General features: G+C 50.7%; 1 protein-coding gene across 3 annotated transcripts; it reads right to left on the bottom strand.

Moving 5' to 3' along the window:
• Positions 1-1,403: 1,403 nt before the first annotated feature.
• On the bottom strand, positions 1,404-14,022 carry rbl2 (retinoblastoma-like 2 (p130)). Of its 3 annotated transcripts, none has more exons than XM_076886993.1 (24): positions 13,883-14,022; positions 13,649-13,772; positions 12,443-12,959; positions 11,535-11,665; positions 10,943-11,143; positions 10,741-10,805; positions 10,291-10,419; positions 9,403-9,563; positions 8,773-8,837; positions 8,441-8,612; positions 8,199-8,362; positions 8,012-8,127; positions 7,839-7,942; positions 7,432-7,593; positions 7,146-7,310; positions 6,754-6,862; positions 6,390-6,644; positions 6,117-6,316; positions 5,858-6,034; positions 5,489-5,560; positions 5,303-5,390; positions 3,033-3,271; positions 2,581-2,754; positions 1,404-1,876 (listed from the first exon to the last, which is right to left on the bottom strand). In XM_076886993.1, exons 3-24 carry the CDS (start codon positions 12,578-12,580, stop codon positions 1,712-1,714), a joined length of 3,252 nt encoding a protein of 1,083 aa, XP_076743108.1. In that variant the 5' UTR covers positions 12,581-12,959; positions 13,649-13,772; positions 13,883-14,022; the 3' UTR covers positions 1,404-1,711. The 3 variants fall into 3 exon arrangements, with proteins under 3 accessions (XP_076743108.1, XP_076743109.1, XP_004571580.1); XM_076886994.1 differs by having other exon boundaries at positions 3,033-3,268; XM_004571523.6 differs by lacking the exon at positions 13,883-14,022 and having other exon boundaries at positions 7,456-7,593; positions 13,649-13,762.
• Positions 14,023-14,563: the final 541 nt, after the last annotated feature.

The raw sequence follows: 14,563 nt of genomic DNA, 5'->3' as shown, positions 1-14,563 counted from the left end.
CCTCAGGTAGCCTCTGAATGCTGGACACTGGGAGACCTGTGTGTCTGACTGGGAGACCAGAGATCACATTAACATGTGTGTCTCTGTATTAACAAACATGCCAAATTGGCCCAGTTTATTTTTCTTATCATTGTCGTGAGGAGACCATAAATAGCATTTGTATTTTCTGTTGTTCAGTCCATTTGCTGTTATGGATAAAAAGTCTTTTTCTTTGTTTCAAAATAGCTGAAAACTATTCGCTGACAGCTGCCAACATCTGTGAACAAATATAATCCTATAAAGTTGTTCTATACAGTGTGTAACTGTTCATATAGAGCGTTATTAGATTTATTGCTAATGCAGTCATACAGCACACTGACGTCTGAGGAAACTTTAGATGCACTCATCATCAGAAAGGTTGCCGACTCCTGGTCTACAGTAACTCGAACTTTGGAGCAGAGATGTAGTTCGACCCTTTGGTCTGCTGCCCCCTGCTGGTGAGAGGTGTTCAGTGACGCTGTGTCAGAGTGGCTGTTTCTGATCACGTGAACACTTTAACTTTCTTTAATCATTATACTCGTTATATTTTATCTTGAAACTTTTTCCCCCCAAGAATTATTTTCTTATTAAAATCTTATTGACGATCCCGCATTTATTAGTTCTCTTTTTCTCTTGTCTTCGTGTTGTTATTTCCTGTTTTATTTTGGTGATCCCTGTGTGTGTGTTTAGAGTTTCAGTTGTGTTTCCATCGTGGAGCGCTGCTCTCAGATGTAACTCTGGCTGTGAAGCTGGATTTGACAAATAAGCGATTAAAGTTTACGTTTTTAAAAACATTTTTAGCGCCGTCGTCTGTCAGTACACAACTTTTTGTCACCAGCATAGATGATGTCATACTGCTGGAACAGGCAGCTCGCCTTCTACAGACCAAGCAGGTTGAAGACAAAGTCAGGATTTGAATGGTCCAGATGCTGAGGAGGTCACAACTGGTCCGTTGAGTCTCTGCTTGCCCATTGGTCTGGGATTGAAGCCAGGTGAGACTAACCTAAGCACAGAACTCTTTCACTGTGGGAGGTAAACTGGGGTCCTCAGTCGGAGACGACGTGAACAGGTATAAAGTGAAGCCAGAAGACGTCAGCGGCGTCCCCCGTTTGAGTGAGAACTGGAGCAGAGGCGTTTCATCTCTCAGATTCTGGTAACTTCCACGTGATGATTGCAGCGATGGTTTAAAATGTCTGACGAGCACGCTCAGACCCCCGACTGGACTCCTGTTGATCGAGCTAACACAGAGTTATGTTGAACATTTTGTAGCCACGCCCCCTCTCTGATGTCACTAACAGCGTCTCCACCCATCGTCCTACTCTCAGCTGCTGGTTTCTTTTCCACACTTAGTTTTATTGCAGCTCACATAGACAGAGGGAGCCGGCTCAGTTCACACAGTTTATTGTTTTTACATCAGGAGCCTGTAACCAAGGAAACGCCTGCAGGATGTAAACAGTACAAAATAAAGGCACTTAACTTACAGCTGTGAGCTCCATTAAATAGCTTCTCTTTGCTCTTCTGTACACGTATTTACAGACATGGGACAGCGAAGGAGACGAAACACGCACGCCACGAAGTTTAAGACCAAACCGACAGATTTAAAACATTGATGTTAAAAACAGAAAGGAAAATACGACTAAAACACAGGAAGCTGCTCCTTCACAGTAAAACACTCCGTCTGTGTCTGCGTGCGTCACTGGGAGGAGCTGCGGTCGTTGGCGACGTCCTGCAGGCGGCGCATTAGAGCGTTGGAGTCGGGACAGACGCGTTTGGGCGAGGCTCCCTCCTCCAGAGCCATGCCACGCTTCCTGGTCGGAGTCTCTCCGGTGCGGATCATGCTGTTGATCTCCTGGAGACGCTGAAGGGTCAGAGGTCACAGATTAGTGTTCAAAGCTCTGTCGGGCTGAGCTGCACATGCTCAGACTCCTGACTCTTTGATCTCGGAGCTCGTTTGTTAAACTGTTTCAGGGTGATGACGGCGTCCTGCAGGGGGGACCATTTTATCGTACTTTCAGGAATCCCTCCATAATCTGACTTCCTGTTTAAAGATGTTAAATAATAACACTTGAATATTGATGAGCTACAGCTAACCTGTGTCCGCGTTCACATGGACCTGTTTAAATAAAGTTAGAGGATGAAGCATCTCGAGACGACCGTTGTTGGGACAGGAAGCTGGTTTTACGCTCAGTTTCTCCAGAAAACATCAGAGGAACACTTTATTTTGAAAAGCCAAACTGTATCCTGTATAATAAACTGTTTGAACATCATGTGAAGTTATAAACGGACCTCTAACCTCTGCCTGCATCACGAAGCCCAGGTACACCGCAGAGGTACGACAGACTCTCGCTCGTTTTTCTAACCGCCGCTGCCGTGCGCCGGCGCCGGCGGGAGAAGCCGAGTGTAAATCGACCACTGAAGGTTTTAAAATCATGAGAACGTTTCAGACACACGAGGAAAGCAACAGTTTGGTTTCCGTACGAGAAGAAACAGCGTGGCGTCAACACGTCGTTACGGATAAAATAGCTGCTGTGAACGTGAGCAGTGACTCGTGTGGGGGCTTACGTTGGGGGGGCTGCTGCAGATGTAGTAGTGAATCTTTTCCCTGGGGGTCATCAGTGAGGGGGCGGAGCCTGCCTTGTGAGGCGAGATGTAGATGGAGTGTTTGCTGGACAGAAGCATCCGGCGGGGAGAGCCGGTCCTCACGGAAGGGTACGGACACAGAGGGGGGGTCTCGACCTGAGCATGAGAAAAACAAAGAGGTCAGGAGAACGATGCTGTCACGCCCAACCGTCAGCCTCCGTCAGCCTCCGTCAGCCTCCGCCTGGGCTGTGTTTGTGCTGCTGGAGCCTTTTTAATGACATTTATTGATATTTAAACATCTTGGATTTAAAATGAGTCAAGTTTAAATGTTTGGTCCAGAAGTCTCATCATCAGCTTCACAGACACTAAGCTGCTGCATTAATAATCAATAATGTTATTGATCAGCTAAATGGCTCCCAGCTCAGTCCACGTACCCCTGCAGACAGCGAGTTTGGCGAGTATTTCAGAGCAAAGGGCGTCATCTGCTTGATATACACGTTGTTGTAGAAGTGGATGAGGTCCCCTCGCTCCTGCTCCTCCTCCCCGGCATTGGCGGTGGACGTGCACGAGGTCTTGTTGGAGGTGTTTGTGGGCGTGGAGGGGGCGCTGCCGGGCTGGGGGGTGGGTAAGGTGCTGCTGGAGCGAATAGGGACCGGGCTGACGTCGCCACCTGCTGGAAGGAAGAACAGAGTAAGAGCACAATGACGGCACCTGAACACAAAGATGGCCGACGCTGTGCTTCTGCTACAAGAACACAGAGGTCGTGTCCAAATTCATGGGCTGCATCCTCCTGAGGCCGCATTTGTACACCGATTACGTCACAGCGACGCGCGGAAGGCTGTCCAAATTCGTAGACTCCTCCGAATGCAGCCGACAAATGCGTCCTCCTTTTCCCCGAATTTGAAAGATGGGTCGGTGTGTCCTTCGTGGCCCACCATATCCCAGAATTCATAGCGCGGCCCAGCCAAACTCCAGTTTCCAATAATGGCGGCCGCTACTAAGTTTTAAAATTACTCATACTAATCTTTCTGGGTCACAAAATAAACTTTTAACATATTTTCAGGCAAGAAAGTAGCTGTGTAAACATCAAATATCTGCTCGGTTTATCAAGATATCCCATATTTGCAAAACTGCTTCGACGTTTTCAGAGGCGTCTGCTACCCACCAGCTCGACAGCTAGCCGGGAGCTCGAGGGTCACTAGAGCCGCCGAGAACGGCACAACTCCCGGCACATCATTTTCAGATCACCGCGGAGTTTCGCTGCTCGGGTTAAACGTAATATATAAGTCACTTAGACAACCTACAAATGTTATTGTTGGGCTTTTTTCAGTGTTTTGTTTGTTCGTGAGTAAATCGGTTTGGCTGAGATTAAAGTTCTTAGATTAGATAAAATAAAACTTTATTAATCCCCCTCCTCCTTGGTTTTCACACAGCTGACTAAACGTCAAACAGAAAACTGATCAAACAGAAGTGTGAGACGGTCGAGAATTTACACCAGTGTCCTGTTATATTTTAGATAGCAAGGAGCAGACGGCTGAGTTTATTAAACTCCACCGAGACAGCGGTGACGCTAATCTGAAGGCGAGACCGTCCAATTTCCCCAGCCGTTTACTTCCGGCCTACCCGACCTTCTGAGGACCCGGCCCACGTAGACCGCGAAGGCCGGGTCCACAGGAGGATGCAGCCCATGAATTTGGACATGACCAGAGTCTGAAATCTCCCCCTGAGCAGGAAACAGGAAGCACGTCAGATTGAGTGATGAAACTGCTGACAGCAGGAGCATGTCATTGACGCAAGACACTGATGAACGTCATAAACAGCAGGAAGGGACGATCCGGGTCAGACGTGGGCTGCAAGGTGGCTTGCAGCAGCATAAACACACGGAGAGACGCAGGTGTGGAGTCTGTAAGCTAACCCTGAGGTTAGCATCGCCAAAAAACAACCGGATTCTTCTGCAGGAGCTTAAAACGATCGCTGTGAGAAACTGAAGGTTTATAATGCTTTTATAATCGTAACTGAACCAGACCACCTGACACGCACGCTAACATGCACCGTTAACACACACTGCTAAAACACAGAATAACACCAACACTAACACTCACTGCTAACACTCACAGCTAACACACACTGCTAAAACACACACTAACACACACCACTAACACACACTGCTAAAACACAGAATAACACACACGCTAACACACACCGCTAACACTCACAGCTAACACACACTGCTAAAACACACACTAACACACACCACTAACACACACTGCTAAAACACAGAATAACAGATATGCTAACACACACCGCTAACACGCACAGCTAACACACACTGCTAAAACACAGAATAACACACACGCTAATACACACCACTAACACACACCGCTAACACTCACAGCTAACACACATAATAACACACACGCTAACACTCACAGCTAACACACACGCTAACACACATCGCTAACACTCACAGCTAACACACATAATAACACACACGCTAACACTCACAGCTAACACACACGCTAACACACATCGCTAACACTCACAGCTAACACACATAATAACACACACGCTAACACTCACAGCTAACACACAGAATAACACACACGCTAACACACACTGCTAACGGAGTTGATGTTTCCACACGTTTGAACCGACTGAGCATGCTCAGGGAGGTCAACCTCAGGATGAGGTCATGTGTCTGTACCTGCGTCCTGGCTGCCGTCTGTGAGCGGGTTCGGTTTGTTGGTGCTGGAGTGACGCCTCCTCCCTGAGATCAGCACGCTCCTGTAGACCTGAAACACGAACACAGAACATTGGAGAACATCAGCAGCAGCTCGTCACCCCTCGTTTTTCCTCACACAGCAAGCTGGAGGGAGGAAGAGTTCCTTACATTGCTGCTGGCCTGAGGCTGAGAGCGGTAACACTTCATGATGTTCTGGAAGGATCTGTCCTCTTTGGTCACCTGACAGAAGCAAACAGGTCACATGTTACTGGAGCACAGAGCTCACAGAGACGTTCCTCCTGCAGCACCAAGTCAAAGACGAGCAGAAAAGCTGAAAACAAGCGTGCTCAGCTTCCTGTTACCAGAGAGTCAAGAGTTGAGTGACAGTAAAGCTGGAGGCAGAGAGTTAACCCTTCAAAGCTCCTGCAGGTGAAGGTGGGATACCTCTGGCCTTTCTGAACTGAACCTGCTCTTCTTCTTTGTGAGTCTCAGAACATCTCTGAGCTCGTTGTCACGACGATGAAGAACCTGACTGACCTTGGCCATGACGTAGACGGCACACATGAGGAGCTGGTCCAGGTGTCGGTCCATCATCATGTCCGTGCAGTGGACCAGCGAGTACTCGAAGCAGGTCCAGATCTTCCTCCGGAGCTCCGGCATGATGTCCAGTCGGGCGCACAGGTCTCGGAGGCGGACGCTGGCGAGGTGGTACACCTGGGAGGAAACGCTGCAGGTAAACGAATCACACCTACACAGCGGAAGCAGAGCCGCACTGAGCATGTGCACGAGCACGTACCTTCCTGAAGAACAGTGACAGCGAGCCCTTCCTCAGCGCGCCGCCGGCTGGTTTAGGGGCCGGCTTGACAGTGGCTGGTTGCACGGCGATGGTGCCGGCGAGCGCCTGCGGGGGCAGCGGCTGCAGAGCGGCACCAGCCTGTCCTGTCACGCTCACCTGCACCGGGATGAAGGTAATCCCTCCACTCTCATTGGCTATCCCTGCAGAGAGGTCAAAGGTCAGAGGGTGCCGTTTCTCACCTTCACCTTCGGGCTCGTGTTTTCTGACCCTCACCCTGCACAGGGATGGTCACTGTCTGCCCGTTGTTGGCGGTCACGGTGGCAGTTGCCATAGTGACCACAGTCTGTCCCGCCGGGATGGCCGTGACGAGGCTCGCCTGGGTGGGCTTGGCGACAGCAGTGCTGGCGGAGCCACTGGAGGCGAGGCCGGGCTCGCTGTCCACGGGGTCAACAAAGAGACGGCGGCGAGCCGTGCTGGCCGGCGGTGAGCTGTAACGGTCCAACAGGGTGGTTGGGGAGGGGGACACACCTGTAGGAGGAAGAGGAGGGCCAATGAGCTCCAAGAGTCCTTTAGCCGCATCAGAAGTCACACACACACACACACAGTGTGCAGGTGTGACAGGTATCAGGTGTGTGACCTTTGAGCGTGCTGCTGCTGCTGAGCTCGGCGCCGTGGCTGACCGGAGTGACGGGAACGCTGCCGGAGCTGCTCTCATCCTGCTGCTCCAGGTACTGAGGAGGCATCACCTGAAACACACACACCTGCTGATGAAACACACCTGAAACTTTGTTCAGCCAAACAAGAAGAGGAGAAGCGAGGACGAGACTTTCACGCAGCAGGCGGGACGTTTTTACGGATCAACAGGACCGGAATCAGCTGACCACAGCGAGGCCTCCTGCAGGTGTTATTCACCCAGAGTCAGAAACCACCAAACATGAAGGTCTGCAGTTACATTTGACCTCAGGACACACGAACAAAAAAGCACAAAGAAGGAAACACCGACACGTATATCATCAAACATGGACGGACCTCCTGGCAGCTGGGGGCGTGGTCTTTGGCCCCACGGAGGCTCTCCCACAGCGGGGAATCGCCAGTCCAGGCCAGACTCTCCAGGACCTGCTCCTCCACCTGGTTCAGGTGCTTCACCACCTCCCGAAACAGACCCTGCTCCGCCCGCACCAGCACCTCAATCACCTGCAGAGACAGACGACAAGCTTTCTTCATCCAACTGTTCATCCATCATCCATCCAAACATCATCCATCATCCATCCAATCATCTGGCGTTTTCTGAAAAACAAACCTTGTTAGGACCTACTTTTTGATGAGGGCGTATTGATACCTTGTAGAAGTGATAGGCAGGCAGCTGGAAGATGCCGAGCACGTTGGGGAAATCTCCAGGAGGTCTGTAGGAGAAGATGACGATCTCCAAGCAGCAGGCGAGCAGAGAGCGGTGGAAGATATCCTGCTCCAGAATACACTGCAACACACACACACACACACACACACACACACACACACACACACACACACACACACACACACACACACACACACTTTATAAGATGACTTTATCAGTACACGGCTGCATGTGAGATAATCTGAGAAAAACATTCAAACAGGAAGCAGATGAAGCAGTGATGGAGGCTGACATAAAGAAGGATTATTCTGATCTGTGACTCATGCAAAGTTGCTCTGAAAATGGAAATAAGTGTTTTCCCTCACAGACAGGTCGGCGTCGCCCAGAATCATCTTCTCTCTCTCGATGACTGACTCCAGGATCCTGTAGTAGAGCGCCTCTGCCAGGTGGAAGTACTTCACCGCCATGTCTGCGAGGACAAACGTTACTCGGTCACAGCAGGTCGCTCGTGTGCAGTGATGCGAGGCTACGTGCATACCTTTGCCCATGGCCCTGCCCCCGTCTGTGGCGCCGTCCTCGTAGTGCTGGGAGAAGACGTCGAACATGTCGTTCAGGCGCCGGCTGATGGCGTTGCTCGGGTCTCTGGCGCAGCTCCTGGGCGAAACGAGAGCAGGCGTGTTGAAAGGGTCAGAGTTAAAGACGACGTCAGACACGCTGACACGTACCTGAGCGTCTCGGCCAGCTTGGCGCTCGGCCCCTGCTTGGTGCCCGACAGCAGCGTGTGGAGACGCCCCACGCTCTTCATGGCGGAGGAGAGCGGAGACGCCAGGCTGCCCTCCTGCACGTACTTCCTGCCCGTCAGTGGGGTGGAGACTTTCAGAGCCGAGGCCTGGGGGGGAGGTGGCATGTTAGCGAGGTGGGAAGCAAACCAATCAGAGAGCGTAAAAGAGGCAAGGTCAGGTCTTACAGCGAGGCTGGTGTGGAGCCTGAAGGTGGCGCTGTTCTGGTGCTCCGCCCCCTCGCACAGGCAGGGCCCCGGGGTGCCAATGTCCTCGCTCGCTCCCTCGCCGGTGAAGATCCTCTCGTCCAAGCTGCCTGTGGCCAAAACGTGCTCCTCGTACAGGCGGCTGAGCGCCAAACTGAGGGCGAATCAGAGCAGAGGGTGGTCAGCGGCGTCTACGTGCTGTTACCATGACCCGTCACCAGGGGGCGGAGTCAGAAACACGTGGGTCTTTAGTTTACCCCCTGCTACAGGTAAACAGCTCCAATTAACCAACACAGAACGGCCTTCAAACTTACAGACTGTCTCCAAAGTTCATGGGGTCCAGGAAGCCGGTCAGACTGTCCTCCTTTCCTCGGAGAATCTGCCAACGGACACGAGAGGAAGCTGAGTGTAGCGCCAACACGGTTCCTACCTGTGCAGGTACGAAGCTGCTCTATGTGACCAAACCAACCAATATTATTATTCATTTACATTTAATCGTATAAAACTTTAAATGATTTCTGATGTTTGATGTGATTATTATTTATCAGCAGAGCTCTGCAGAGCAGACAAAAAGCCAACATGTTAAAGACGCGCTCGCTTTACTGCACTCTGCATCCCTGACGTGTTCAACACCGGGGCTCACACTCAGTCTCAGTTCTCAGTCCCAAGCTGCTCCGACTGTGCTGTGGGCCGGACCATAGTCTTTGCTGGGCTGATTCTGGCCCCCGGGCCTTATGTTTGACCCCTCTGCTTTAACCCAGATCACTAACATGCACTTTTCCAACACCCTCACTAACGCCGCGTGTGAAACACACGCCCGTCATTCTGCTTTTACCCCGTGGAGTGGCTCCAAACCAACAGAGGAAACCTCGCCGAGGCTCTCGAGGCCCGGCACCCGCTCAGGTGTGTTCACCTGAGTGAAGGTGTGGGAGGAGGTGGCTCACCCTCTTGTGGAAGAGCTTCTTGATGAAGGGTTTCCAGAAGTGCTCTTTGACCCCTTTGGCCTCCAGCACCAGGCCGTCGTGCAACTGGCACAGCTGCTCCATGAAGCAGAACGGGCCCGAGGCCGGCCGGAAGTCCTTGGTGCCGAAGTCCTCAGGAAGCCCTGTGGGACGGAGAGACAGCGTTACCATGGAGACATGACAACACACAAATTGTGTTATTTTTAACGATAACATCATTTAAACTTTCATTCCTCGTGTGTTAACCCCACAGCGGCCCCAGGAGGCTCCACCTCCTCAGTCGCGCTGATGATATTGTTCAGCTCTAATCCTGGTTCTACTGCAGCTGATTCAATCCCAGGATAATGAAATCCTGATCGCTGGTCTGTTGGTTCAGCCAGCACGACCTTCTTCTTGTTTAACAGGCAGGTATTTAACCCAAACCTTCAGGAGCGTCTCGTGTCACCTGAGCGGGCTGAACCGCGCCCTCCCGCCTCTAAACGTGCACCTTTCTTTAAATGTTAGTTTCATGCCGAAACGCTGCTCGTGGGCGGAGTGTTCAATGAAGCAGGCGAGCTCCCCGAGTCTGACCTCGCTCGGCTCCAGGGTTGTGCCTGACGGGATCACGTGGTGTTTCGGGGCCTCACGGGGGCGCACAGGAAACCCGACAGGAAGTAAGGGCAGCGCTGACAGAGCCTGCTGCCGGCTCCACCTTTGATTTATTTGAGGTGTGACCCAATGCTGCAGGTGAGCGATAAGCAGGCTTCCTCTGCAGCCGACATGATTTATTCAAAGAACTGGAGACGTTACTACAGCAACCAAACTAAACCGAGCGCGAACAGCACGTTAACAGAGGCAGGAACGATGTGTACGTCAGCCTCAGGACGCCACCTTTGAACTCGGGGTTCAGCAGGTCCTTCCTGGCGTTGCACAGCAGGGCGTTGGTGAAGACGAGGTCGAGGGCGCACAGCAGCAGGTGGTACGAGTTCACCAGGTCGTCGCTGATCATGGGGAAGTTCCCTGAAAGAAGAAGCAGAAACATCATCGAGGTGCAAACCGGACTCATCAGCGTGCATGAGCAGAACCAGAGCCGAGAGCAGGAAGTGAGCCGCACGCCGAGACCTGGCGTTCCAGCTGAGTGGCTGCTGGGACGAGATTGAAGCTTCACAGTTCTGATTATTTATTATCCCATTTCTGCAGCTCCCAACAATAACGCAGAGAAACACCACACACGTGAGCGACAGTGGGGAGGAAAAACCTCCACCTGTCTGTGACGAGCTGTGGTTTGCACCAGGGCGCTGTGACGGACTTCTCTGACATCATTAAACAGGAAGTGCTTACCTTTGGCGTGGACAAACAGCACCCAGCAGAAGTTGAAGACCTCGGTCACGGTGCACGGGTGGCGTCTGCAAAACAAAGAGCGCACATAGGTTACCAGGCAGCACTGCAGACCCGCCCCCGCCTGGCGACCACACCAACAAACACCAAAGAACTGAATACTGAGCGGTTAGCATGAAGGTGAGGTCAGAGGTTACGGTCCCACCTCTGCTTGCGGCTGCGGTGCACTCGCGGCGGCTCCTCTGACGGCGCCCTGAAGATGGATTTGAAGATGGGGACGTACTTCTTGAAGATGACGGCGGACACGATGAAGTTCCTCTCCAGCTTGTCGGTGCTCTGACGGAAGTCCGGCGGCAGGTCAGCCATGTCCTGCCACTTCTTCATCTTACTGAAGAACTCGATGAGGCTGAGGAGGAGCAGAGGGCGGGGACATGAGGAGCGAGCCGAGCCACGAAGATGACGTAATAAAAACCTTGTGGTCGCCTCTAAACCCTTCACAGAGCGCACATCCCATTTTATTCTATTTTTATTTATTCATCATTTTAAATATTTTGTAGCTGATATATTTAGTTTTCCTGCTCGTTTCCAGCTGTTTGTGTGTCTGAGTGGTTCTCGCGTTCCCTCGCGTTCATAGTCTTTTGTCTATTTCCTGTTTTATTTTGAAGGTCTGCCTCTGTTACTGTGCCTGCTGGCCCCGCCCTGATTCTCTTCACCTGGGTTACCTGCCTGGCCGTGTGTCGTTATGTCATCAGTGATTGTGTTTCTGTGGGTGTGAAGGTGGAGAGGGGCACACCGACCTCATCTCGGAGCAGCGCAGGATTCGGGTCAGAGAGACGTAGTTCCCCTCGGCCGTGCCTTTTCCTACCGTGGGCACAGACGACCTGCAGGCCACGTAGAGGGCGCACGCCAACCAGTGCAGCTCGCTGCCCTGCGACAGGAAACAAGATGACAGGAAGCTTTGCAGACGTTAATGAATAAATATAATTTTTATTTAAAAGGACGAAGGGCGCATCGAGGGACGGACAGCACTCTCATCTCCTTCCCTCTCGTTTCCTTCGGTAGTGAACACTTGCTCCCTGAGCAGAGAGCTCAGGCTGTGACGTCGCTCTGTGCCGAGGCTGACCTCCATGATCTGGACCTGAGCTTTTCTAAAACTACTCAGGAACCTGAACCTGAGTTTGAACCCATCCTAAGCAGATCTAATGTAAGAATACAAAATAAGGTTTGACTCCTGTGACTAAAAACACCTATAAATAACTTCAGGTGTACCCCGCCCCTCAGCCTGTGACGACAAACCCCGCCCCTCAGGCGTTCCTGGGTATTTAATGGTCACACTCAGTGTACTTAGAGCAATCATGAAGTAAAATAAACCGCCATACTGCTCAGATCCAAGTACTCACAGTACTTAAAGTACTCGTTATGCTGATATTAGTGTAGCACAGTTCTTTATTATTACTGTGTTTAATACCTCGGACTGCTGGGCGGAGCAACATAAACACCACCTTCACCTGATGGAGGAGGAAACACCCTGCAGGGCACCGAAGTACTCGAGTAAAAGTATTCAGATATTTGTTGCTGTAGAAGAACGACAGCGCTACAGTTAAAGAGGCATCCGCCCGCCCCCTGGGGACACGCCCCTGCCCCTGGACGCCGAGACCCGTCAGAAACACGTCACAGAGCCACCTGTCCAGATGAGCGTGCTTACCTCCAGGGTGAAGTTCCTGCTGATGTTCTCGTAGCTCCCCCACGCCTCCCCGCTCGCCTCCTCGTCCATGTTCAGCGCCCTGCAGAGCTCCTCGAACCCGCGGCGCGCTCTCTGCGCGGTTTCGTCCTCGTCGCTCATTTTCACCGCACTGACCGGACAGTGTCGACCCCGCCGGGCACAGGGGGCCTCCCGCGGCGCGCGGACACGCTATTCACGGGGCTGATGTCCTGAATAACGCCGTTATTACCGAGCACCGGGGCTCCCGGCCTGCGAGGCCATTTAAAAGTCCTTTGACTGACAGATACGCACGCATGCGCGGCTGCCAGCCACAGCGTCAAACGTCACGTCTCAGCGTACGTGCTTTAGCGAATAGCACAAATAACGTAGCGGGGCCCCGCCCACTAAGGGTGCGTAGCTGAGTGTGAGTGGGTGAGCCCACCTGTCAATCACACTGGTGCTGCTTCCGGTTGTTTTGTGTTTTTCGCTGGTGTGGCGCTCCGCTCGCCCGGAAGTCCATCTGAAAAACATTAAATTATAACTTTTGTAAAATCTGTGATCGGTAAAAGGCGGGAAACACAAACCTGTGCAAACGTTTAAATGAGCGCTCATCGTTCGGCTCTCATTAAACTGCTGCACAGGTCCTCACAGTGCAGTGAAAGCGAAGGATGAAACGGGACAAAGACTCAGCTGTCAGAACAACCCAAATAAAGCTGCTCAACCACGACATTAGTGTGTGAAAGGAAAGCAGTCATTATATCTCAGGAGAGTTTGATAGATTAATGCTGCAGTTACCACAAAACTGTGACTGTGGGCAGCAGATTAGACCCTGAGTACATCCTGGCTGTGCTGTAGCACTGTACACACCAACCCTTCAGATTCTTTAATAATCAGCTGAGGCCTGACCCACACTGCCTGACTGTGGGTGTGTGGAAATCAGTGCAGATGACAGAGATCATTCACTAAACAGCAGATAGGAACCCAAACGAGTCATAAAAATAAAGATGTTAGTCAGAGTTATTGCACTTTGTTTATGTGTTGAATTAAATCTCAGATTCTATAAATTGATTGTAGTTTTGTTTAGAATCTGGAGATGACTCTACACCTTTAAATATCATCACTAATAAAGGTCTTAATGAACTTAAAATGTGACTCGTGCATTTGTCTCACGGTCCTCAACAAAATGTTATTATCATAAAGTTAATTTACCGTTAATTTGAACACGCAGAACTCACGCACACATTTCTTCACCTCATGCTGGATTTTCTGCGATGCAATCAAGTGTTAATTATTGTAAAGTTGTAAATGTTTCGTCTTCTTCTTGCAGCGGCTCCTTTCAATAAAGTGTTAAAGACAGAATAATAGAACAATAAACTCACTTAGAGACTGAAGTCATCACTTTAGGAATGTGTCAGAAACTCAGACTCATTATAATGATCTTACCACCGTTTTTTAAAGCTACTGAAAGCTTGCAGTGCTGATATAAACTCCATCCTGAGATTAATCTTTGTCGATTATTGTTGCATTCTCTCCGTCCAGCTCAGCGGCTCACATCGATGTAGAAACATGCATCCTGTCTGGAGCGACGGCCTTGCAGGTCTCTGTCACTCGTTGTTTAACCTCGTCTCCTTCCTGTTCAGCCGGCCGCACAGACGGAGGTTCCTTCTTCTGTTGTAACACGCCATCCTAGTCACATGTTGTCACGTGTTAAGAATTCTGAAGTCTCCTTCAGATCCTTTCACATATGTGTGCATCTTGTACAGTCTTTGATAACTCTTCCTTCTTTAAAGTAACAGGAAGTGATTTTCTTGTGTTTTTACGTTGTTTTCTTGGTCTTTTGTCGCCTATTTGAGTGTTGTTTGGTTTTTAAGGTCTGTAGTACGCTAACGCTGGCAAGTTTATCGCCTTATTTCTGTGGATCTTCAGAACTGTAATTTTTCCAACTGTCCTTTAAAGTTCATCTCTATACATCAGGCTGCAGTGTGCTGTTGGTTCCTGAATGAACTGATTTGTGTTTTTAAGGTGAGAAAATTATTTAAAGGTGCTACCCAAACATTCCTCTGACTTTCTCGTTCCCATCTTGCCTGAATCAGACTTGAAACCAGTGACTGAGACCAGAATCTC

Source organism: Maylandia zebra, linkage group LG7, assembly GCF_041146795.1.
Source record: "Maylandia zebra isolate NMK-2024a linkage group LG7, Mzebra_GT3a, whole genome shotgun sequence".
In the NCBI taxonomy this organism is placed as follows: Eukaryota; Metazoa; Chordata; class Actinopteri; order Cichliformes; family Cichlidae; genus Maylandia; species Maylandia zebra.
The sequence above is the reverse complement of the archived record's forward strand: the minus strand, read 5'-3'. Positions and strand labels throughout refer to the sequence as shown.

Coding starts and splice junctions, on each gene's coding strand:
- rbl2 (XM_076886993.1), bottom strand. CDS start 12,580: ATGAGCGACGAGGACGAAACCGCGCAGAGAGCGCGCCGCGGGTTCGAG. Junction 10,806..10,942: donor CACCGCAGCCGCAAGCAGAG/GTGGGACCGTAA, acceptor TTTGTTTTGCAG/ACGCCACCCGTGCACCGTGA. Junction 7,943..8,011: donor GGGCAGGGCCATGGGCAAAG/GTATGCACGTAG, acceptor TTGTCCTCGCAG/ACATGGCGGTGAAGTACTTC.